The 22,327-nt window shown below is 37.7% G+C and overlaps 1 protein-coding gene and 1 long non-coding RNA gene across 3 annotated transcripts in view; both read right to left on the reverse strand.

Annotated features, from left to right (window-relative positions):
* Positions 1 to 14,061: 14,061 nt before the first annotated feature.
* The window catches only part of LOC309659063, a 272,263-nt gene continuing 263,997 nt past the window's right edge, over positions 14,062 to 22,327 (reverse strand). The window contains exon 2 of the long non-coding RNA XR_014262558.1: positions 14,062 to 18,346. This is a non-coding gene — a long non-coding RNA (uncharacterized lncRNA). The remainder of the gene's footprint in view (positions 18,347 to 22,327) is intronic.
* The window catches only part of LNPEP (leucyl and cystinyl aminopeptidase), a 106,526-nt gene continuing 98,260 nt past the window's right edge, over positions 14,062 to 22,327 (reverse strand). For both annotated transcript variants that reach the window (XM_082458038.1, XM_082458037.1), the window contains one exon: positions 14,062 to 21,966. In XM_082458038.1, coding sequence (XP_082314164.1) covers positions 21,835 to 21,966 — 132 coding nt within the window. In that variant the 3' untranslated portion in view covers positions 14,062 to 21,834. The remainder of the gene's footprint in view (positions 21,967 to 22,327) is intronic.

Below are 22,327 nucleotides of genomic sequence, written 5' to 3' on the forward strand. Positions count from 1 at the left end.
ATTTTGTAGGTTGTCTTTTTATTTTGTTTATGGTTTCCTTTGTTGTGCAAAAGATTTTAAATTTAATTAGGTCCATTTGTTTATTTTTGATACTGAGTTATATGAGCTATCCATAAATTCTTTTTTTAAAATATTTTTTAAAAAATTAATTAATTAATTTTTATTTTTAGCTGCCCTGGGTCTTTGTTGCTGCGCGCGGGCTTTTCTCTAGTTGTGGTGAGCAGGGGCTACTCTTTGTTACAATTCGTGGGCTTCTCATTGGGTGGCTTCTCTTGTTGCAGAGCACAGGCTCTAGGCACGTGGGCTTCAGTAGTAGTGGCACTCGGGCTCAGTAGTTGTGGCTCATGGGCTCTAGAGTGCAGGCTCAGTAGTTGTGGCGCACGGGCTTAGTTGCTCTGCGGCATGTGGGATCTTCCTGGACCAGGGCTCAAACCCATGTCCCCTGCACTGGCAGGCGGATTCTTAACCACTGAGCCACCAGGGAAGTCCATATCCATAAACTCTTGTATCCCTGGGATAAATCCCACTTGATCATGGTGTATGTTTCTTTTTATATATTCTTGGATTCGGTTTGCTAATTTGTTAAGGATTTTTGCATCTGTATTCATCAGAGATGGTGGCTTGTATCTCTCTCCTTTTTCTCCTGTAGTGTCTTTTACTGGTTTTGGTATCAGGGTTATGGTGGTCTCATGGAATGAATTTGGGAGTGTTTTGGCCTTTCAATTTTTGGAATCATTTGCCAAGGATAGGTATTAGCTCTTATTTATATGTTTGGCAGAATTCCCCTGTGAAGCTGTCTGGTCCTGGACATCTGTTTGCTAGCAGTTTTTTTTTTAAACTACAAATTCAATTTCACTAGTGAATGCTCTGTTCAGATTGTTTATTTCTTGCTGATTCAGTCGTGACAGGTTGTATGTTTCTAGAAATTTGTCCATTTCTTCCAGGTTGTATGTTTGGTTGGCATATATGTGTTCATAGTTCTCATATTTTATTTTTTTGGATCTGTGTGGTATTGGTTATTTTTCCTTTCTTATTTTGTTCATTTGGATCCTCTCATTTTTCCTTCTTGATGAGCCTGGCTAAAAGTTTATCAGCTTTGTGTATCTTTTCAAAGAACCTGCTCTTGGATTCATTGATCTTTATATATATATATATATATATATATATATATATATATATAATTTTTTTTTCAGATTCTTTTCCCTTATAGGTTATTACAAAATATTGGGTATAGTTCCCTGTACTATACAGTAGGTCCTAATTTATCCCTACCCAACCCCTTTCCCTTTGGTAACCACGAGTTTGTTTTCTATGTCTGTGGGTCTATTTCTGTTTTGTATGTAAGTTCATTTGTATCTTTCTTTTAGGGTCCACATATAAGCAATATCATCTGATTTGTCTTTCTCTGTCTGGCTAGTATGATAATCTTTAGGTCAATCCATGTTGCTGCAAATGGCATTATTTCATTTTATAGTATCTGGTCTTACATTTAGGTCTTTAATCCATTTTGAGTTTATTTTTGTGTATGGTGTGAGGAAGTGTTCTAATCTCATTATTTTACATGAAGCTGTCCAGTTTTCCCAGCACCACTTATTGAAGAGATTGTCTTTTCTCCATTTTATATTTTTGCCTCCTTTGTCATAGATTAGTTGACCATAGGTGCATGGGTTTATTTTGGGGATTCCTATCCTGTTCCATTGATCTATATTTCTCTTTCTGTGCCAGAACCATACTGTTTTGATGACTGTAGCTTTGTAGTATAGTCTGAAGTCAGGGAGCTTGAATCCTCCAGCTCCATTTTTCTTTCTCAAGATTTCTTTGGCTATTTAAGATCTTTTGTGTCTCTATACAAATTAAAAAATTTTCTTCTAGTTCCGTGAAAAATGTCATTGGTAATTTGATAGGGATTGCATTGAATCTGTAGATTGCCTTGTAGTATAGTCACTTTAACAATATTGATTCTTCCAATCCAAGAACATGGTATATCTTTCCATCTGTTTGTGTCATCTTTGGCTTCTTTCATCAGCATCTTACAGTTTTCAGAGTATAGGTCTTTTGTCTCCTTAGGTAGGTTTATTCCTAGGTATTTTATTCTTTTTGTTGCAATGGTAAATGAGATTGTTTGCTTAATTTCTCTTTCTGATCTTTTGTTGTTAGTGTATAAAAATGCAACAGATTTCTGTGTATTAATTTTGTAGCCTGCAACTTTCCTGAGCTCATTGATGAGCTCTAGTAGCATTCTGGTAGCATCTTTAGGATTTTCTCTGTGTAGTATCATGTCATCTGCAGACAGTGACAGTTTTACTCCTCGTTTTATAATTTGGATTCCTTTTATTTCTTTTTCTTCTCTGATTGCCATGGCTAGGACTTCCAAAACTAAGTTGAATAAAAGTGGTGAGAGTGGACGTCCTTGTCTTGTTCTGGATCTTAGAGGAAATGTTTTCAGCTTTTCACTATTGAGTATGATGTTAGTTGTAGGTTTGTCATATATGGCCTTTATTATGTTGAGGTATGTTCCCTCTATGCCCACTTTTTGGAGAGTATTTATCATAAATGGATGTTGAATTTTATCAAAAGCTTTTTCTGCATGTCTTGAGATGATCATATGGTTTTTATTATTCAGTTTGTTAATTTGGTGTATCACACTGATTGATTTGTGGATATTGAAAAATCCTTGCATCCCTGAAATAAATCCCAGTTGATCATGGTATATTATCCTTTTAATTATTGTTGGAATCAGTTTGCTAGTATTTTGTTGAGGATTTTTGCATCTATGTGCTCAGTGATATTGGCCTGAAATGTTCTTTTTTTGTGGTATCTTTGTCTGGTTTTGGTATCAGGGTGATTGTGGCCTCATAGAATGAGTTTGGGAATGCTCCTTCCTCTGCAATTTTTTGGAATAGTTTCAGAAGGATAGGCGTTAACACTTCTCTAAATGTTTGATAGAATTCACCTGTGAAATCATCTGATCCTGGACTTTTGTTTATTGGGAATTTTAAAATTACTGATTCAATTTCAGTACTGGTAATGGGTCTGTTCATATTTTCTGTTTCTTCCTGGTTCAGTCTTGGGAGATTGTACCATTCTAAGAATTTGCCCATTTCTTCTAGGTTGTCCGTTTTATTGGCATATTGTTGCCTGTAGTAGTCTCTTATGGTCCTTTGTATGGTGTCTGTTGTAACTTCTCCTTTTTCATTTCTAATTTTATTGATTTGAGCCCTCTCCCTTTTTTTTCTTGATTATTGTGGCTAAAGGTTTATCAATTTTGTTTATCTTTTCAAAGAACCAGCTTTTGGTTTCACTGATCTGTTGTTTTCTTTGTCTCCATTTCATTTATTTCTGCTCTGATCTTTATGATTTATTTCCTTCTACTAACTTTGGGTTTTGTTCTTCTTTCTCTAGGTGCTCTATGTGTAAGTTTAGGTTGTTTATTTGAGATTTTTCTTGTTTCCTGAGTTAAGATTGTATTGCTATAAACTTCCCTCTTAGAACTGCTTTTGCTGCATCCCATAGGTTTTGGATCATTGTGTTTTTGTTTTCATTTGTCTCTAGGTATTTTTTGATTTCCTCTTTGATTTCTTCGGTAATCCATTGGTTGTTTAGTGACATATTGTTTAGCCTCCACATGTTTGTGTTTTTTACAGTTTTTTTCTTGTAGTTGATTTATAATTTCATAGTGTTGGTGTCAGAGAAGATGCTTGATATGATTTCAGTTTTCTTAAATTTACTGAGGCTTGCTTTGTGGCCCAGCATGCAATCAATCCTGGAGAATGTTCCATGTGCACTTGAGAAGAGTGTGTATTCTGCTGCTTTAGGATGGAATGTTCTATAAATATCGATTGTGTCCATCTGGTCTAATGTGTCATTTAAGGCCTGTGTTTCCTTACTGATTTTCTGTCTGGATGATCTGTCCATTGATGTAAGTGGGGTGTTAATGTCCCCTACTATTATTGTGTCACTGTTGATTTTTCCTTTATGGCTGTTAGCGTTTGCCTTATATATTGAGGTGCTCCTGTGCTGGGTGCATATATATTTACAATTGCTATATCTTTTTCTTGGATTGATCCCTTGATCATTATGCAGTGTTCTTCTTTGTCTCTTGTAACAGTCTTTATTTTAAAGTCTATTTTGTCTGATATAAGCATTGCTACTCCAGCTTTCTTTTGATTCCCATTTGCATGGAATACCTTTTTCCATCCCCTCACTTTCAGTCTGTATGTGTCTGTAGATCTGAAGGGAATCTGTTGTAAACAGCATACAAACAGGTCTTGTTTTTGTATCCATTCAACCACTCTGTGTCTTTTGGTTGGGGCATTTAATCCATTTACATTTAAGGTAATTATCAATATGTATGTTCTTACTGTCATCTTGTTGTTTTGGATTTGTTTTTGTAGGTCTTTTTTCTTCCCTTCCTCTTTTGTTCTCTTCTCTTGTGATTTGATGACTGTCTTTAGTGTTGTGTTTGGATTGCTTTTTCTTTTTTGTTTGTATACCTATTATAGATTTTTGGTTTGCGGTTACTGTGGGGTTTTATTTATTTATTTTTCTTTTCCTTTAATTTTTATTAATTTTAATTTTTTTGGCTGCATTGGGTCTTCATTGCTGTGTGTGGGCTTTCACTAGCTGTGAGAGCGGGGGCTACTCTGCAGTGCACAGGCTTCTCATTGCAGTGGCTACTCTTGTTGCGGAGCACGGGCTCTAGGTGCGTGGGCTTCAGTAGTTGTGGCACATGGGCTCAGTAGTTGTGGCACACGGGTTTAGTTGCTCTGCAGCATGTGGGATCTTCCCAGACTAGGGATCGAACCCGTGTCCCCTACATTGGCAGGCAGATTTTTAACCACAGCACCACCAGGGAAGTCCCTACTGTGGGGTTTTGATTTAGCTGTCTATATATATACAAGATTGTTTTAAGTTGCTGGTCTCTTAATTTCCAATGCATTTCCAGTATCCTGCATCTATACTCTCCTCTTCTCGCAATTGCTGGTTTTGATATTATCTTCATGTGTGGATCATTTCCCTACCTTTACTGTGTGTTTGCCTTTACTGGTGAGCTTTTCCATTCATAATTTTCTCATTTCTAGTTGTGGCCTTTTCTCTTCTGCCTAGAGAAGTTCCTTTAGCTTTTGTTGTAAAGCCGGTATGGTGTTGCTGAATTCTGTTAGCTTTTGCTTGTCTGTAAAGTTTTTGATTTCTCCATCAAATCTGAATGAGAGTGACTTCCCTGGTGGCGCTGTGGTTAAGAATCTGCCTGCCAATGCAGGGGACACTGGTTCGAGACCTGTTCCAGGAAGATCCCACATGCCGTGGAGAAACTAAGACTGTGTGCCACAACTACTGAGCCTGCGCTCTAGAGCCCACGAGCCACAACTACTGAGCCTGTGTGCCACAACTACTGAAGACTGTGCACCTAGAGCCTTGCTCCGCAACAAAAGAAGCCACTGCTATGAGAAGCCTGTGCACCGCAATGAAGAGTAGCCCCTGCTCACCACAACTAGAGAAAGCCCATGTGCAGCAACGAAGACCCAGTGCAACCAAAAAAAAAAAAAAAAAAGAATGAGAGCCTTGCTGGGTAGAGAATTCTTGACTGTAGGTTCTTCCCTTTCATTGTTTTAAATATATTGTGCCACTCCCTTCTGGCCTGCAGAGTTTCTGCTGAAAAATCAGCTCATAACATTATGGAGGGATTCCCTAGTATGTTATTTGTTGCTTTTACCTTGTTGCTTTTAATATTTTCTCTTTGTCTTTAATTTTTGACAATTTGATTAATATGTGTCTTCATGTGTTCCTCCTTGTGTTTATCCTGTATGGAACTCTCTGCGCTTCCTGGACTTGAGTGTTTCCTTTCCCATGTTAGGGAAGTTTTTGGCTATTATCTCTTCAAATATTTTCTCAGGCCCTTTCTTTCTCTCTTTTCCTTCTGGGACCCCTATAATGTGAATGTTGGTGCTTTTAATGTCCTAGAGGTTTCTTAAGACTGTCCTCATTTCTTTTCATTCTACTTTCTTTATTCTCTTCCACAGCTGTGGTTGCCACCAGTCTGTCTTGCAGCTCACTTATCTGTTTTTCTGCCTCATTTATTCTGCTATTGACTCCTTCTAGTGTATTTTTCATTTTAGTTATTGTATTGTTCATCTCAGTTTGTTTGTTCTTTAAAGCTTCTAGATCTTTATTAAACATTTCTTGTATCCTCTTGATCTGTGCCTCCATTCTTTTTGAGATCTTGGATCATCTTTCCTATCATTACTCTGAATTCTTTTTCAGGTAAATTGCCTATCTCCACTTCACTTAGTTGTTCTTCTGGGGTTCTATCTTGTTCCTTTATCTGGAACATGTTTCTCTGCCATTTCATTTTGTCTAACTTTCTGTGTGGTGGTCTCCGTTCCCCAGGCTGTAGGATTGTAATTCTTCTTGGTTCTGGTGTCTGCCTCCTGGTGGGTGAGGTTGGTCCAGGGGCTTGTGCAGGCTTCCTGGTGGGAGCTACTGGCACCTGCCCACTGGTGGGTGGAGCTGGGTCTTTTCCTTCTGGTGGGCAGGGCTGTGTCAAGGGGTATGTTTATACATGGCTGTTGGCTCAGGATGACTTTAGGCAGCCTGTTTGCTAATGGGTAGGGCTGTGTTCCCACCCTGTTTGTTTTTTGCCTGAAGTGTCCCAGCACTGGAGCCTGAAGGCTGTTGGTTGGGGCCAGGTCTCATTGCCAAAATGGTGACCTCTGGGACAGCTCATGCCAATCAGAATTCCCTGGGGGGTCTGCCACCAGTGTCCTTTCCCCCCACAGTGAGCCACAGCTGACTCCCACCTCCCCAGGAGATGCTCTAAGACCTGCAGGAAAGTCTGGCCCAGGCTCCTATGGAGTCACTGCTTTGGTCTGGGTCCCAGTGTACATGAAACCTTGTGTGCGCCCTCCAAGAGTAGAGTCTCTGTTTCTCCCATTCCTGTGGATCCCCTGCACTCAAGCCCCACTGGCCTCCAAAGCCAAATGCTCTGAGGGCTCCTCCTCCCAATGCCAGACCCCCAGGCTGGGTAGTCTGATGTGGGGCTCAGAACTGTCACTCCTCTGGGAGAACCTCTGTGATGTAATTATTTTCCAGTTTGTGGGTCACCCATTTGATGGGTATGGGATTTGATTATATCATGAAAGTGCCCCTGCTACTGTCTTGTTGTGACTTTTTCTTTGCCTTTGGATATAGACTATCTTTTTTGGTAGGTTTGAGTCTTTTTTCAGTGGTTGTTCAGCAGTTAGTTGTGATTTTGGTGTTTTCATGAGAGGAGGTGAGCTCAAGTCCTTCTACTCCACCATCTTGTCTGGATGATTTCTTTTCAGTAAAGCCAGAACACCAGTACCTAGAAATGACCAACACCCCCGATTTTCCTTCTCCTTTCCTTCTGCTCTGCCTCTTCTGGCTGAGGCCATGCTCCAGTGGGAAAGACCCGGTCTACATCGACCTTTGTGTGGGGCCCCATCTGGACTCCGTCACCACTGAGTCAGCAGAGTTTCCAGCTGCAGCTCAGCCTCCCTCATTAATCTTTTCTACTTTTTTTTTTTGTCTCTGTTTTATTTATTTCCTCTCTCATCTTTATTTCCTTCCTTCTGCTGACTTTGGGCTTTGTTTGTTCTTTTGAAGATTAGGTTGATTGAGATTTTTCTTGTTTTCTTGAGGTAGGCCTGTATTGCTATAAACTTCCCTCTTTATAACTACTTTTGCTGCATCCCATAAATTTTTGGAAAGTTATGGTTTTCATTTTCATTTGTCTAGAGGTATTTTCTGCTTTCCTCTTTGATTCCTTCATTGACCCACTGGGTTTCTTTTTTTTTTTTTAGTACTGTGTTGTTTATTCTCCTAGTGTTTGTGTTTTTCCCATTTTTCTTTCTGTCATTGATTTCTAGTTTTATATCAGCATGCTTTTTCTAATATATAGTACCTCTTAAACAAAAATATGTTTGCAAATTTAATGCTTAAATTTATAAAAAAGAGGATTAGACTAAAATTACTTTCCTAACTTCCTAACTGACAAGTTAAATAACCTTATTCAATTAAAAAAAAAAAAACTCATTTCCATCTGTAACTGACGATTTTAACATCCATATAAGTCAGAAAGCAGCTGGCAGTTTTAACAATAACAGGTGATATTTACTATGTCACTGTGATATTCATAGGTACTGTGCTAAGTACTTTATAGGTATTTTATTTAATGCTAACAAGCCTGAAAAGTAGATAGTATGCCTGTTTTATTAATGGAGAAAATAGAGGCTAATTAAGTAACAAGTGGGAAATGATTGAACCAAGAATCAGTTCCAGTCCTGATTGATGCCAGTCTATGTTCCATAGCCTTTCAAGTAGTTTAAATTTCTAGAAATCATTACCTTTTGTTATTATTGTAATAGTAATATACAAATACTTTTTTTTTATTCAAATAATTTTGTTCAAATTAAAAATTTCGAAGGCCTGGGAGGCAAAGAAAATGAAGATAAAAACAACCACTAAACCCAGAAGCCAGTCAATGTGCAATCTTGCACGAAATATCCAAAGATCAGCTACATTCACATAGAAGAGCAACAGCATCGAAAAACGTAGAACAGAAAGGCTTCCAGTTTCCCATACTTGGCTTGTATACAAATGGCATTGGAACAAGCAACATGTTGACACCACTCAGTAGCCTTTCCTAAGCTGATCTGGGCACTCTTGCCTCCTGGTGTTACCTGCTCATCAATGGTTCTACTTTGGCAGCACCACCAACTTTGATAACTCTATTATTATGTTATTAATTATGTTTTCCCTTCAGAAAAATGAGTGGGAAACAAGAATGAAGGTTGTTATACATGTAAGCAAAAGTCCTGATTATAATTCACCTCAGCCAACAACAGAAATCACTGGGGTCCCCAAAGTACATTTATGTCAACTGGTCTTTGGCTGTATGATTGGATGTCCATCCATGATGAAAAATAATAAAAGTGAAGAATAAACATAAAGCTTTGGAAACGGATCACCAGTTGTCGGGTCTAGAGTGTGGGCTGTAATGTGTGTTTTTGTTCTCTGGTAATGACAGCCCTGTATACTGTGTGAGTCAAATGTTCGCTTCGCACACAGGTTTCAGTAAGTGCTGGATGCGTTTGTGTGTGTTGTGGGAGCGTGTGTGGTAAGAATTGAAGAAGTAAAGCATAAAAGAAAATACGCCAAATCCAACTCTTCTGTGCCATTAATTCTAAAAAGTCTGAAAAATAGAACATGTCGACCAAAAAGTATTGCCTGCATTTCAGGAAACAACGAACTATGTCTACCGTCAAGCCATCGGCCACCGCAGCTGCCCCTGCTGGTGCACCCTGAGGGGAATTCAGACTGGAGAAAAACAGGATACTGGCCCTAGGTATTTTAAGATGCATATCAAAGAAATAATTTCAATAAGCCCAGAATCCTCCATCTTTCCATTCATAGAAAGGCACTAAAGTCATTAACTTGAAGATGTCTTTGTGGGTCTGTGTGTGTGATTAGCAGTAATCTTTTGATGTTTGACTACATTTTTTTTTTTCCAGCAAAAACTCCTATATATCCTGGCCCCTCCCTTACCTCTGAGGGAATAGTCCCTCAGAGCTATCGGAGAGGCTGCATTGCCAGGCTCCATTCCTCAGTAATGTCCTTGAATAAAATATAGTTCTAAAATTTTAGGTTGTGTGTTCTTGGTTTTTTTTGTTTTTTCAGTCGACAGTTTTGGCAACCAGCAAAGGGATCTAGAGCAGACTTCTCTCCCTCACCTGAACTGTACAAGGAACTGGAGCTTTGGTATCAGCAGAAGCCCCCTTGTTCCTGTCTGCCCCTCCACGCAAAGTCCAGATGAGTTTGGGTGAGTCTCTCCTAGGTCTCAGATATCCGTTTATTAGCTGATGATCCTACGTTTTACTTGGTGGTGTTAAACTCCTCTCTGGAGGAGAAGGTTTTCTTTGAAGCTTACTTGCAAGAAGATGTACCTGGGTTATCCTCAGTTGAAAGACACTGGGAAGATTTTATTATGTACATATAGAACTTATGCTTCCAGTACTTAACTGGTAGTTAAAGAAAATCTTGCCCTAAAGCTGGCCAAACTGGGGTTCTTTTGACATTACAAAATTAATTTTTTGTGTGTGTGCGTAGCTAGAGAAAATCCGGCTTGATAAAACATGTTTTCAGAATTCTGTCCTTAAAGGAACAAAAGCCCTTCTAGGAGGAACTTACATTTCTCTCCCTGTGTGTTTGAGATGTAAATATTCTACCTGATCTTAGGCATCTCCCCCCAAACCCCCCACTCTATTTTGAAAGCTTGGTCTCTGTCATCCAGAAGGTACACATGCAGTGTACATTTGGCAGCCAGTTGAATAGACTGGCATGTTGAGTAGTCTTTTTGTCTATCTGTGCCAACTCTCAGGGAAATTTGTCATAAGGGGTCCCAGCCCATAAAGGGCCTTTGTCATCTTAACCTCTGTTGTGTCTGCCTATACAGTGATGGTCCCTAACATTCTTAGACTGTTTTGGGGAGTAACCTTTGTAGATATTGTGAAGGCTACATGCTTAGCACTCCCTTGTGGGGACCCTTCTTGCATCTTATTGGTTTGAGTTGCTATTAAGATACTACTTGTCAATGCCCAGATGATGGACCATTTAAACTGGAGAAGCTTTTAAATTGGTAAATATTTAGAGAGCTCTCATTTTAAACAGCTGTTTTATTGATACCTATGGGAGAAAAAAACAAATTAGAAGGTTTTAAATATATATAAAATGGCTAAACTAGAAACTCCCTGGGTTTAAAATAAACAAACAAAAGTCTGGGAAACCTTACTTGTGGTCTAGTCTTCCCCTCAATGGGTCTTAGATGCTAATATAACATTAGATTGTTAATTAGGTTGATTAACAGGGAAGTAAGAAGCTGACGGAAAGTCTACAGACTTCTTGCCAACAAAGTGGACATTTTAAAGGGACTTGTTCCAAAAAGATGAAAAAATCTTCAAGTGGTTATTAAGAAATGGGGTAAATAAAACAGATGTTAATAGGATTAAAACAAAGGTTTGATACAATACTACCTAATGTTGGGGACCAATAGGGGGTCCCTTTGTCCCATTTAACCTTGAAGGGCCCCAAACAAGTCTGCTGTATTTAACCCAGTTTAAAAAATACATATATATTCAAAAGGCTGGGAAAAAAATTACACTGAGATACCTGACCAGTAATTGCTTGTGGCAACTAATCAAGTTAAAAGATTAACAAAAGGGCCTGAGTCCCTTGGCTCAACTCACTGGGGACCCCAAAACCTTTATAGAAAAATAGATAAAATGGCTGGAGGATAAAAAGGAAAGCTTCTGGGACTCCTTATAAGACCAAGGCTTGTTGATAGGGTCCTACTGGAAACTAAAGTTAAAGGTATAAAAGTGGATAGAGTTTGAGTGAAAGTTTATAAAAATTGGTATACTTAAATGGACTTTATGTAACATGGTTACATCTTTTTTGCCTAATTATATTGTGGGATAGACATTATGTCTCACTGGGGAATGCTTCCCCTGACTGGTACTTTAAGATGGGGCATATAAATCTGCCCATCAGGCCATATTAATTAAACATACTAAAGGAAACAAATAGGGTTACCTAAGCCCACAAAATATTAAATGAAAACTGGGGGCTAATATTCAGGGGTTTATAAAAACAATAATAGGTTTTTTTTTTTTTTTTTTGCTCTGGGTTTAACTTGTACCCTCAGAAAGAGGGTCTTCGTTGAATGCCTTGTGCAAACTTTTGAAGCCCTAATAAACTGAACCCTAAAGTTCTAGAACATAGAACTTTTGATTTTCAGTGTAGTTGGAAATATTCTTATTGATTTAAAAAAAAAAAACTAAAGACAGTGTAGTTGGGCAAATCAATCTTTTAATATCATCTATGTGGCAAACCAGTTCTTAGGAGAATTAAAAGCAACTGTCTTGCAAATCTCTACAAATCAGAAGTTTCAGTCCACAGTGACCTGAGACTAAGCCTAATTAGCTCAATCAGGTAGAATCTGAAACCAAAGGGAAAAAAGGGGGAGGGGGAGGAGGTCTTTTTAAACTCAAACCTCTGAAAAGTCTCCCTCACCAGAATCAAATTCACAGCTTCCTTAAGGATTTATCATAGACAAACACAAATCTTAAGTCTTTTCCACAAAGAGTAAAGCCTTAGTCATCTGAGCAAATAAACTTATTTCAATTGTTATAAACTAGTAAGTTTATATTGTAATACCTGATTCATAAACAAGGTTTTAAAGTAAAGCTCTGAGATCTCTAGCTATGTCTGTTTATGTCTGTGCAAATTATACATATGTCTCTACCTCCAGATAGTATTACCAAAATAAAATTATAAATGAGATCTATTTAATTGACTTAAAAGTGCTTGCAAATTAAATATTTCTAAGTATAAAGAAAATTGGCCAGAAAGAATTTCAGGTTCATGTGATCTAGGAAATATTAATATCTGGTATTAAAGCTAGCTTAAGCTTGTTTGTTTAATCAACAGACATGCCTTATTTTTATTGTACCTAGGTTTTCTGAAGGTCAATAAATTCATTATTTCTGTTGCAGAGTTTGTCAGCAAGAATTAACTTGGTATATTATTTTCATAAGTTATAAAATATAAAGGGACATTTTAGGAATAATGTTTTGAGTATGTCTATCTAAAATAGTTTCTCCAGATTTTTGGTAAATTGAAACTTTAGAGTTTTGCTAAGTTAAATGGTGGAATTCACTGAATATCCAGATTCTTTCAAAGAAGATAAAATTCTGGAATATTAATTGCTAAACAGGTCTAAGTTTACCTACATTTGTCTTTATAAGAGGAAAACTAACGATATTTGGTTCTATTAGACACACGTCTTGTACCACATTGACGTAATACTATATGTGAAAGCGTATGTTTCTAGAGGTTATAGAATATGTTCATAAGTTTGCCAATCAAGAAATACTGGTGTGTTCGTAATTGCTTCTTAGTTTTCACTAGAAACTGTTTTTCAGAGTTGAGAATTCTAATTAAAATATGTAAGTAAAGCTACTAGAAATAAGGGAAATATTTTAGTATGCAAGGACAGTAGGATGTGTGTTTTCAGCAAAAGAAGGTATGAGGAATGGAAATGCATTGTGTTAAGGGGAAAGAAAGTGATTTTTGTCCTAAAGCTGATTAATTCTAAATGTGAAAGAAAAAAATAAGGGATAAACAAATATAGGTTCAGAAAGTTGTGGCGGGCTTGTGGGAAGGGAGGACTGAGAACAGTTTTGTGCATGATCAGGCTGAGATTGGATTAAATTTAATTAGGTAAATGAAGTTAGTTATTGAAGGTGAGCTGGTGCATATTGGAGTTTTGTTTTCTGTTATGAGGAAAAAGTTTTCTTGAAATGTTGAGCTACTTTTTTTTTTTTTTAAAGGACTTTTTTTTTATTAATACTGACACATATTCTTTTTCTTTTTTAATAGCTACTTTTTAATTAATTAATTAATTAATTTATTTATGTTTGGCTGTGTTGGGTCTCTTAGTTTTCGTGTGAGGGCTTTCTCTAGTTGCGGCAAGCGGGGGCCACTCTTCATCGCGGTGCGCGGGCCTCTCACTATCGCGGCCCCTCCCGTTGCGGGGCACAGGCTCCAGACGCGCAGGCTCAGTAGTTGTGGCTCACGGGCCCAGCTGCTCCGTGGCATGTGGGATCTTCCCAGACCAGGGCTCGAACCCGTGTCCCCTGAATTGGCAGGCAGACTCTCAACCACTGCGCCACCAGGGAAGCCCCATGAAAACTTTTAATAGAAATGTCTGGAGACGTTTTTGGTTGTCAGAGTGCGAGTAGGGGAGTTGCTATTTGCATTAGAGACCAGGGATGCTGTTAATAATCATACAATGCCCAGGACAGCCCAACATGGCGATAATGAGTTTGAGAACCCTTGAGTTACATGCAGTAAGGATACTGGAGCACTGGTGAGGTAGGAGGCAAGCTATGAAAGAAAGACAATGAATATGGTTGCTGTCCTGGTAGGGCTACGATGATAAACCACTTTATATGTAATTTTTTTATCCAAATAGTCTACACAATATTTATATTTAAATACTTTTATTTTCATTTCACAAAAAAAGCAACAGTGTTTGCAGGTACACATGCCTTTCAGTCAGTGCTGGTCATATGCAAAACAAGTTATCAGAAGTATAAAGAAAAATAAGCCTTTCCCTTCACCAGTGACAAAACACAATTTGCATATATAATATTATATATACATACTATTTTCAAAATCTTTCACAAAAGACAAGATTATGATACAAATTTAGAATTCTACCCACAAGCTCAGATTCAAGGAATTGGAGATCTCTATAAGAAGTGTTTAAATACAAAAATGTGATACCTTTTACAAGTTTTGAAGTAATTACTTTTCAAAGCATTGATAGACTATTCTTCACAGCAATATGGAACATTTGGCTTTAATCAAGATAGCTGTAAGATTGTTTGTCTTGATGTGAGTTTGTTGATTAATGCAAATATTCCAATTATGCTGTAATTCTCATTTTATACACATGAGTGTATTACTGTACTGATGCTTTATACAGTTCAAGTTCTGGAGCATTTCATTCAGCTAAGCCCTGACCTTTACTTCCTTTGAAGTATTTCAGATTAAGAACTGTTGAGAAATACCGCTAAAGAAAGATGACCATGACTAACTCCAAAAAGGTGCCCCCTTTTCTTTATGATCAAAGAAGTTAAATGTGGCATGAATAAACTTTTATTTTTCCTACAGCAGCAGGTATAAGTAACAGCAAAGTATAAGCAAATTTTTCATCACTAGAACCTGAGAGTTTGATATGGTAAATAACATCTCTTTGCAAACTTTCTAGGAGTCCTATCAATCACTCAGTGTTTCTAAAAATAACAATATGGTAAATCTTCAGCATTATATTCATTATAAATTGCAGAACAAACAAATAGTGCTCAGAAGCTTGGAGGGAGGGAGAGAGGGATGAATGGATTTTACACATGCATTTTCTTTGATACAGACAAATGTGGAGTCATAACATTTACCATGTGGTGGATGAAGAGTCAGTGTGAAACAATGACTCAAGAATGCTGAAAGCTAACAGGTCTGGATGTATGAAATGCATGCAAAACCATAAGATAACATCTAACAAACAGTGCAAGCACTGAAGACAAAAAGGAAGAATGAACAGGAATGGTTCAGCTAGTGAAGAAGTGAGGAGAGACAGATGCAGCCACGCAGAAAAGCTCTGGGTAGGAAAGGGCCAACTCGCCCTACCATGCGTAAGGTGCTGAAGTTTGCCACCCAAATTCTTCTTGGATTAGTTTTCGGGGCCCATGTTGTCATTTACTAGAATGATGGCAGTAACTCAAAAGATTCATTCCAGAAACCAAAATAATTTCTACTGAGTACACAAGAATATGCTACTGATGAAACTGCAACAAACTGAGTCAGAATCCAGGCCTCAGAAAGAAGTTACTCTCAAGGGTCTTCCAGTGAGTTCTAGGCAGCATGTCAACTGGCTTACCACTAAGAGATGAATCAGCAAAAATATTTAAACAAACACACTTGAAGTACTGTCTTTTTGACTTTTTGGAATATCCAAAGTACACGTCCCTTCTCATCATTTCATTCAGTTTGAATCAACCTAAGAAATGCTGTATCTGATTAGCTTTCACAACTCAACCATATCCAAGTGTCTTCTCGCATCTTATCTGCTGCATGCCTATTGCCATTAGCTACACCACCACAACGCTACACCTTTAGGTCAGGTGGCAGGGATCTGGTGGGACATTTTTAGTTAGATACATTCAGAGCCCTGCAAGGGACTAAGTATTAAAGGAAAATAATGGGGGAAGAAAAGAAGCAAATCATATACGTGCATGTATATATTTACATCTTTAAAGGCATATATCCGAGGGACTAAAACAAAACCACAAAACAATAACTAACTATACTAGCTCCAGCTGAAGGAGCAAATATGTGGGAAAGGAAGAAGTAACTAACTTAATCTATGAAACTCAATTTTCATTAGTCCCTACATAGCCATGAAAAGGACTAAATACAAAATAAAATAACAAATGAAAACATTCATATGTATTAAGAACAACAGTCCCCTGCCAAAAATATAAATCTCTATGAAACAAGTAAGCAAACAATGCACAACTCTTCTACTTGCTGCTACCCACACAGGCAACAAGGGGAAGGGGAGAAGGGGAGGCTGTCATACACTTCTCCTCTATTTGCATCTGGTACCTCGACATCTACCCAAAGGACTAGGTATAAAATCAATAACATGGAAACATTTATACACATTTTTTAAAAGTTCATACCCTGTCCTTTCCCACTAACTACTACTCAACCCAATAATTCCTCCCTCTTAAAAAAAAAAAACCAAGAAAACCCAAAAAGAACCCCAAACTGTTAAACTATTGCCCATGTCGGCAGTGAGGGAAGGGCGTAGAGGAGATTTATCATACATCTGGACCTCCATGTTTCATTATGTACCTATAGATCCCAGCAAAGGACTGGGTACTAAGTGAAATAATAACACATAAAATGTAGCAAACGTTTGTATATATTAAAAAAGTGTGTACACACACACACACTCAGACCTCTCCCATCCCTGCCTCTCCAAAAACAGAAGCCAAACATCTATTCTTCTACCATTGCCCACCAGGCAATGAGGGAAGGGGAGCAGGGAGATTTTTCCATAGAATCAATCTCAACTTTCATTAAGTTCCTAAATAGTTATGCAAAAACCTGGATTCAAAATGAAACACCGAAAGAGGCAGCAACATTTATATACATTTAAAAATTTACATATCTTGCCCAACAAGCTCCATTCCCCATTAAAAACCTCAAAACAAAGAACAGAAAACCAAATCCTCAAGTATTCATACTACTGCAGGTATACACAGGCTATAGGGGAAGGGGGAAAAGATTTATTGCATCTCTGGATCTGGGCCTCTGCATTACATTTGATATTTACAAGTCCAAACAAAACACTAGGTTTGAAGTGAAAGAACAAAAAAAAAACGCAGCAAACATTTATATACACTAAAAAAAAAAAAATGCAAACCCAGAAATCCCCCACTACCCTGCCAAAAAAAAAAGAAACACAAAACTCCAAACAACTATGCTACTAGTCATTGCCTAGACAGGCAACAAGGGAAGGGGAGGAGATTTTTTTCATAGAATGAACCTTAATTTTCATCATGTACCTAAGTATCCATGGAAAGGTTTAGGTACAAAATGAAGTAACAGAAAAAAGGAGCAAAAACCATTTATATACATTTTAAAAAGTACATATCCCTACGCTCCCAGGAGAGGGAGTGATAGAGGTAGAAATAATAATCTAGACTACTCTAAAACTATTGCCCACAGAGGCAACAAGGAAAGGGGAAGAGGGGAGATTTTCATACATCCGGACCTCCACATCTCGTTAGGTACCTGCACGTCCAAGCAAGGGACAGGTACGAAATGGAATAACACAGTATGTAACTAGCACTGTATATATACAATTTTCAAAAGTATTTATCTTGCCCTTAGTCCCTTCCCGCCCCCCAAAACTTCAAAAAGCCCAGACTACTTTAAAATTATTGCCTACACAGATAAAAAGGGAAAGGGAGAAGACTGCTATAGATCCAGAACTCTGTGGTTCATTAGCAACCTACGGGTCCAAGTGAAGGACTGGGTACCCAATGAAATACTATAGTAAGGAAGTAAAAACATGAATCTATATTTAAAAAGTATTTACCCCAATACCCACAAAAGAGCCTCTGAAACTAATCAACTACTAGCCACTGCCCACATGAGCAACAAGGGAAGGGGACAAGAGGAGACTGTCAAACATGTGGACCTCCACGTCTCATCAGGTACTTTCATGTCCTATGAGAAGGACGCAGTACAAAATGAATTAGTTATAATACAAAGTAGTAGATTTATTTATATACATTAAGTACATACCCCACTCTCTCCCACCCCACAAAACAAAAACTACTATTCTAGCTATGGCCCAAGGAGGCAATAAGGAAAAGGGAAAAGAGATTTGTCATACTCTGAACCTCAGTTTTCATTAAGTATATATGCATTCATGCAAAGGAACACATATAAAAATGAAATATTAAAAAGTAGCATAGGGCTTCCCTGGTGGCGCAGTGGTTAAGAATCTGCCTGCCGATGCCGGGGACATGGGTTCGAGCCCTGGTCCGGGAAGATCCCACATGCCGCGGAGCAGCTAAGCCCGTGCGCCACAACTACTGAGCCTGTGCTCTAGAGCCTGCGAGCCACAACTACTGAGCCCACGTGCCACAACTACTGAGCCTGCGTGCTGCAACTACTGAAGCCCGCACGCCTAGAGCCCATGCTCAGCAACAAGAGAAGCCACCGCAATGAGAAGCCTGCACACTGCAACAAAGAGTAGCCCCCGCTCGCCGCAGCTAGAGAAAGCCCGCGTGCAGCAATGAAGACCCAACGCAGCCAAAAATAAATAAATAAAATAAATTAAAAAAAAAAAAAGTAGCATAACATTTACATACACTTGAAAGAAGAATATACAACCCTCCCCTCTCCCTGCCCTCAAGAACAGATTAGATCAAAACAACAGAAACTACAACTACTCTGTTAGTATGTCCACACAGGCAATAAGAAGGGAAAATGGGACATTTGTCATAGTTTTGGACCTTCACAGTTCATTAGATATCTACTTATCCATGAGAAGGATGAAGGAAATACAAAATCTAACAACACCCACAAAATAGCAGCAAACTCATTTGTACACATTTTAAAAAGAACATACTCTGCTCTTCTCCCACTATTACCATCTCCTTCCAAAAAGGGAAATCAGATAACTACTCTGTAGCTGTTGTCCATACAGGAAAAATAGGACAGGTAGAAGAGATTTTCACAGGACAATATTTTACTTTTCAACAGGACAAACTATATTAAAATGAAAGAATATAAAAACATTTCAAAACACATACATACATTTAAAAAGTATATACCCCCAAAGAGCCAATCAAAGAAATCAATCAACTATTCTATAAGCTATTGCCCATGCAGGCCATAAGGGAAAGGGAGAAGAGGAGGTTTATCATACTTTTGGACTTCCACTTTTCATTTGGTACTTACTTGCCAATGTGGAGAATGAAGCACAAAATCAAAGAAAGTAAAACCCAGCAAAAAAAAAAAAAATATATATATATATATATATATTGACATAAGCTTTTTAAAGTACAAATGGAGGTGTGAGGGCAGAAAGAGGAAGAAAGCTCTTTAAAAAGAGAGTTAATTCCAATTAAAAAAAAATAAAGGCAAAAGGGAGAAGAAGAGCTACATCATACCTACGAAATTCAGGTCTTGTTTTGCACACTCAGCCCAGGAACTGCTGTTCCTGCTGATGACAGATCTCCTGAGATGCACACACCTGCCCTGCAGCCCCATGAAATACATGGGGACTATGTGAACGTTCAGCAAGCTGACTGCAGATTATTCAAGGTGCTTTAGATGGAGCAGACTCTTTTAAAATCCAACTCAGTAACAGGCTATCCGTAATCCAACAAACTCATCACTTAACTTTCATTTCTTTCTTTCCAATATTCAGAAAGGATTCTGTTCTGTACCCAGTAAGACTGATGCGGCTCAATATCCTCTATATACCCAGAACTCTTCTGACAGCTCTCTGTTCCTACAGTGGCTAAAGTACAGTACAATGAAAACACGAAAGGCAAAGGACATTATCGTTAAGTAGAACCAGTGATAGTAAGAAAGTTCATGAACACCAAAACAATGGCAAACAACACAATTTCACTTAAAGAGATTTATATAAAACAAGATGGAGGAAGGCACAAACTTATGGTGGCAGCTGACACTACTTCAGTTTAATTATGTCTAATCACTTGGTATTAACAAGTGATTAGATATAAACAAACTGGACTCCTCAGATTTCTACTTTCACAGCCTTTCAGATCTCCAAAGCATACATTTTTTTCTTCTACAATAAGAAGGCACATCATACTAGTAATCTAGTAATCTAGATTACTAGTATGATGTGCCTTTTTATTAATTCAAGTAGACCGTCTCTCTGCAATGAATATAACACTTGTCAAACAGTACTTAATTGTGTCATGGATCTATGTGCTCATGTAAAATAGAATCCTATTCTGCTGTGCTTCAATCTATTTGAGTTCTCAGAAATACAGTGGTAAAATAAAATTCTGGGGGAAAAAAACTTCAAAAGCTCCAATAATACTTATTATACTACATATTCTACCTATTATTTAACCTTATATTCCTTACTTAGAGTTAGTTTTTGGAAGCCCCATACAGATGGGATAGCATAACATTAAAAAGTATGGAATTCCATGGGAAAATTTTAGGTGAAAAATGGGTAAATATCCTCTTTATATATGTAGATGTTTTCAAGCAAAATATAAAGTACAAGAATTATTACAAAGAAAGCTTTTCTCCTAAGAATCAAAGAAACACAACAATCTAGGTAGAAGTCTGCATAGCTCAAAAAATTCAAGTACAGTATTCCTCCTTTAGAAGGAGTAAGATTGCCATACAGTTTTGGATACTTTCCTCTCTCTCTTTCTTCTTCCCTTCTTTCTTTCTTTCCATGGCCATTCCTTATAATCTGTTAGTTTGGCCATTACAAAAGAAAACTTTGATTTTTCAACTAAAGAAAAGTACTGTTTCTGACAGTAGAAAAAATTCAAAGCCCACCATATTAAACCTAAATCAAGTTACTCCTACCCACATTCTCTTTATTCCTTTAAGGTACTGTGGTGAACTTTAAATAAAAATGTTCAATTTCTCAAAGGCCCTATTTTAAAATATGCTTCTAATATGCAACTCTATCATATAAAATGAAAATCCACCCAACGGGTATGATTCAGAGAAAGTGTCTATGCTCTATTATGCCAAAAAGCAACTTAAACAAACTGTATTCTTAGTAATAAAGTCATGATAAGAGACACCAGTATTAAAAAAATGCTTGCCATAAATGTAGAAATACTTATTTATAACATAAGGTGTATCTATGGCAGGGAGTGATAAAGGTGTACAGAGGTTTGGAGAACACTGGAATTCATAAGTAAAATAATTATAATTAACGTTAACTTGGTTTGAAATACTTTCCTGAAAGATGAAAAAGGAAGTGTTAAATATTTGGAAAATTTAATCTTTTGGCCTTGTTATTTAGCTTTACAATACAACAAAAAATTAAAAATTCTATAGCACCTGGCTATTCTTCAGAAAAAAAATATAATAGTTATAAACTTCTTCCAGAAAATAAAGGATTATTCAAAACTGCCAGTCAAAGTAGATCTGCACACTTGAGGTCAGTTCTCTATGGTTGCATGCTTCGTCAACTTCATTACCATACGTTTTGAAGCTAACTTTGAACCACATTCAAATAACATCGCTCAACAAGAAGCAACAAGTGGCTAATAAACCAGCAGCCTGCAAAGATGGTGGCTCCCATGGTAGCTCTTTCCTTATTTCACGGTGTCAGCACTTTCCAGATACTGAGAGATAGAACAGAATTCCAAAACAGATATTTTTTCTCCATTTGAATATCTTCAGAGTAGAAAATTACCCATTGTTTTTGTAGATGGTTGGCATGTAGGTGAATATAATTTGGTAATAACTACACACTGCCCAAGGACATTTTAGAAAAGACAGATGAAAAATACAGATGGGCCCTGAGCAAACTAGAACTCCTAAGAGTGCAAACAACTCAGCAGCGATCCTGGTTTCACCTTGGCTTTTGCAAAAGCAGCAGAGCCCAAGTTAACAAGCTGTCTGAATGGGTGACCGAATGAGGTGCAGGTATGCATGCTACAGCCAAAACGTCAGAGTTTCAAGGTTCTTTTCCACCCACTGGATGTTCAGCTGAATGACTTCCAAAGCCTGCTGGACACAACGAAGTCGAAAGGTTGCCTCTGACTGATTTTCAAAGAATGCCTGGACCTGTAAGTTGCACACAGAAGTATTTCAAAAGAAGAAAAGGATGGTATTTTCTCAGGTAACTCTGAATAGCCTTTTCAAATAAGCTTTAAGTTAGTGATGGCCGTGCTGATGTCTTAAGAGAAGTAGAGATGAGAAAGATTATATTTTAATATTTGAGGTATTTACATCGAGTTCCTGATCAAGTATGGTGAAATCTGAAGTAATTTTAAAAATGAATTCCCCTTACTCCCACAAGGATGAATTTTTCAATTCTAAAGTAGGAAAAAAAAAAAAAAAAAAAAAAAAAAAAAAAAGGCCAAGTAACAGTAAATAAGGTAGAGTCGAAAGTTAGGCCTGGTGCCCAATTTTACCCTTGGAATGG

The sequence above is a fragment of the Balaenoptera physalus genome (genome assembly GCF_965194825.1).
Source record: "Balaenoptera physalus genome assembly, chromosome: 3".
NCBI lineage: Eukaryota > Metazoa > Chordata > Mammalia > Artiodactyla > Balaenopteridae > Balaenoptera > Balaenoptera physalus.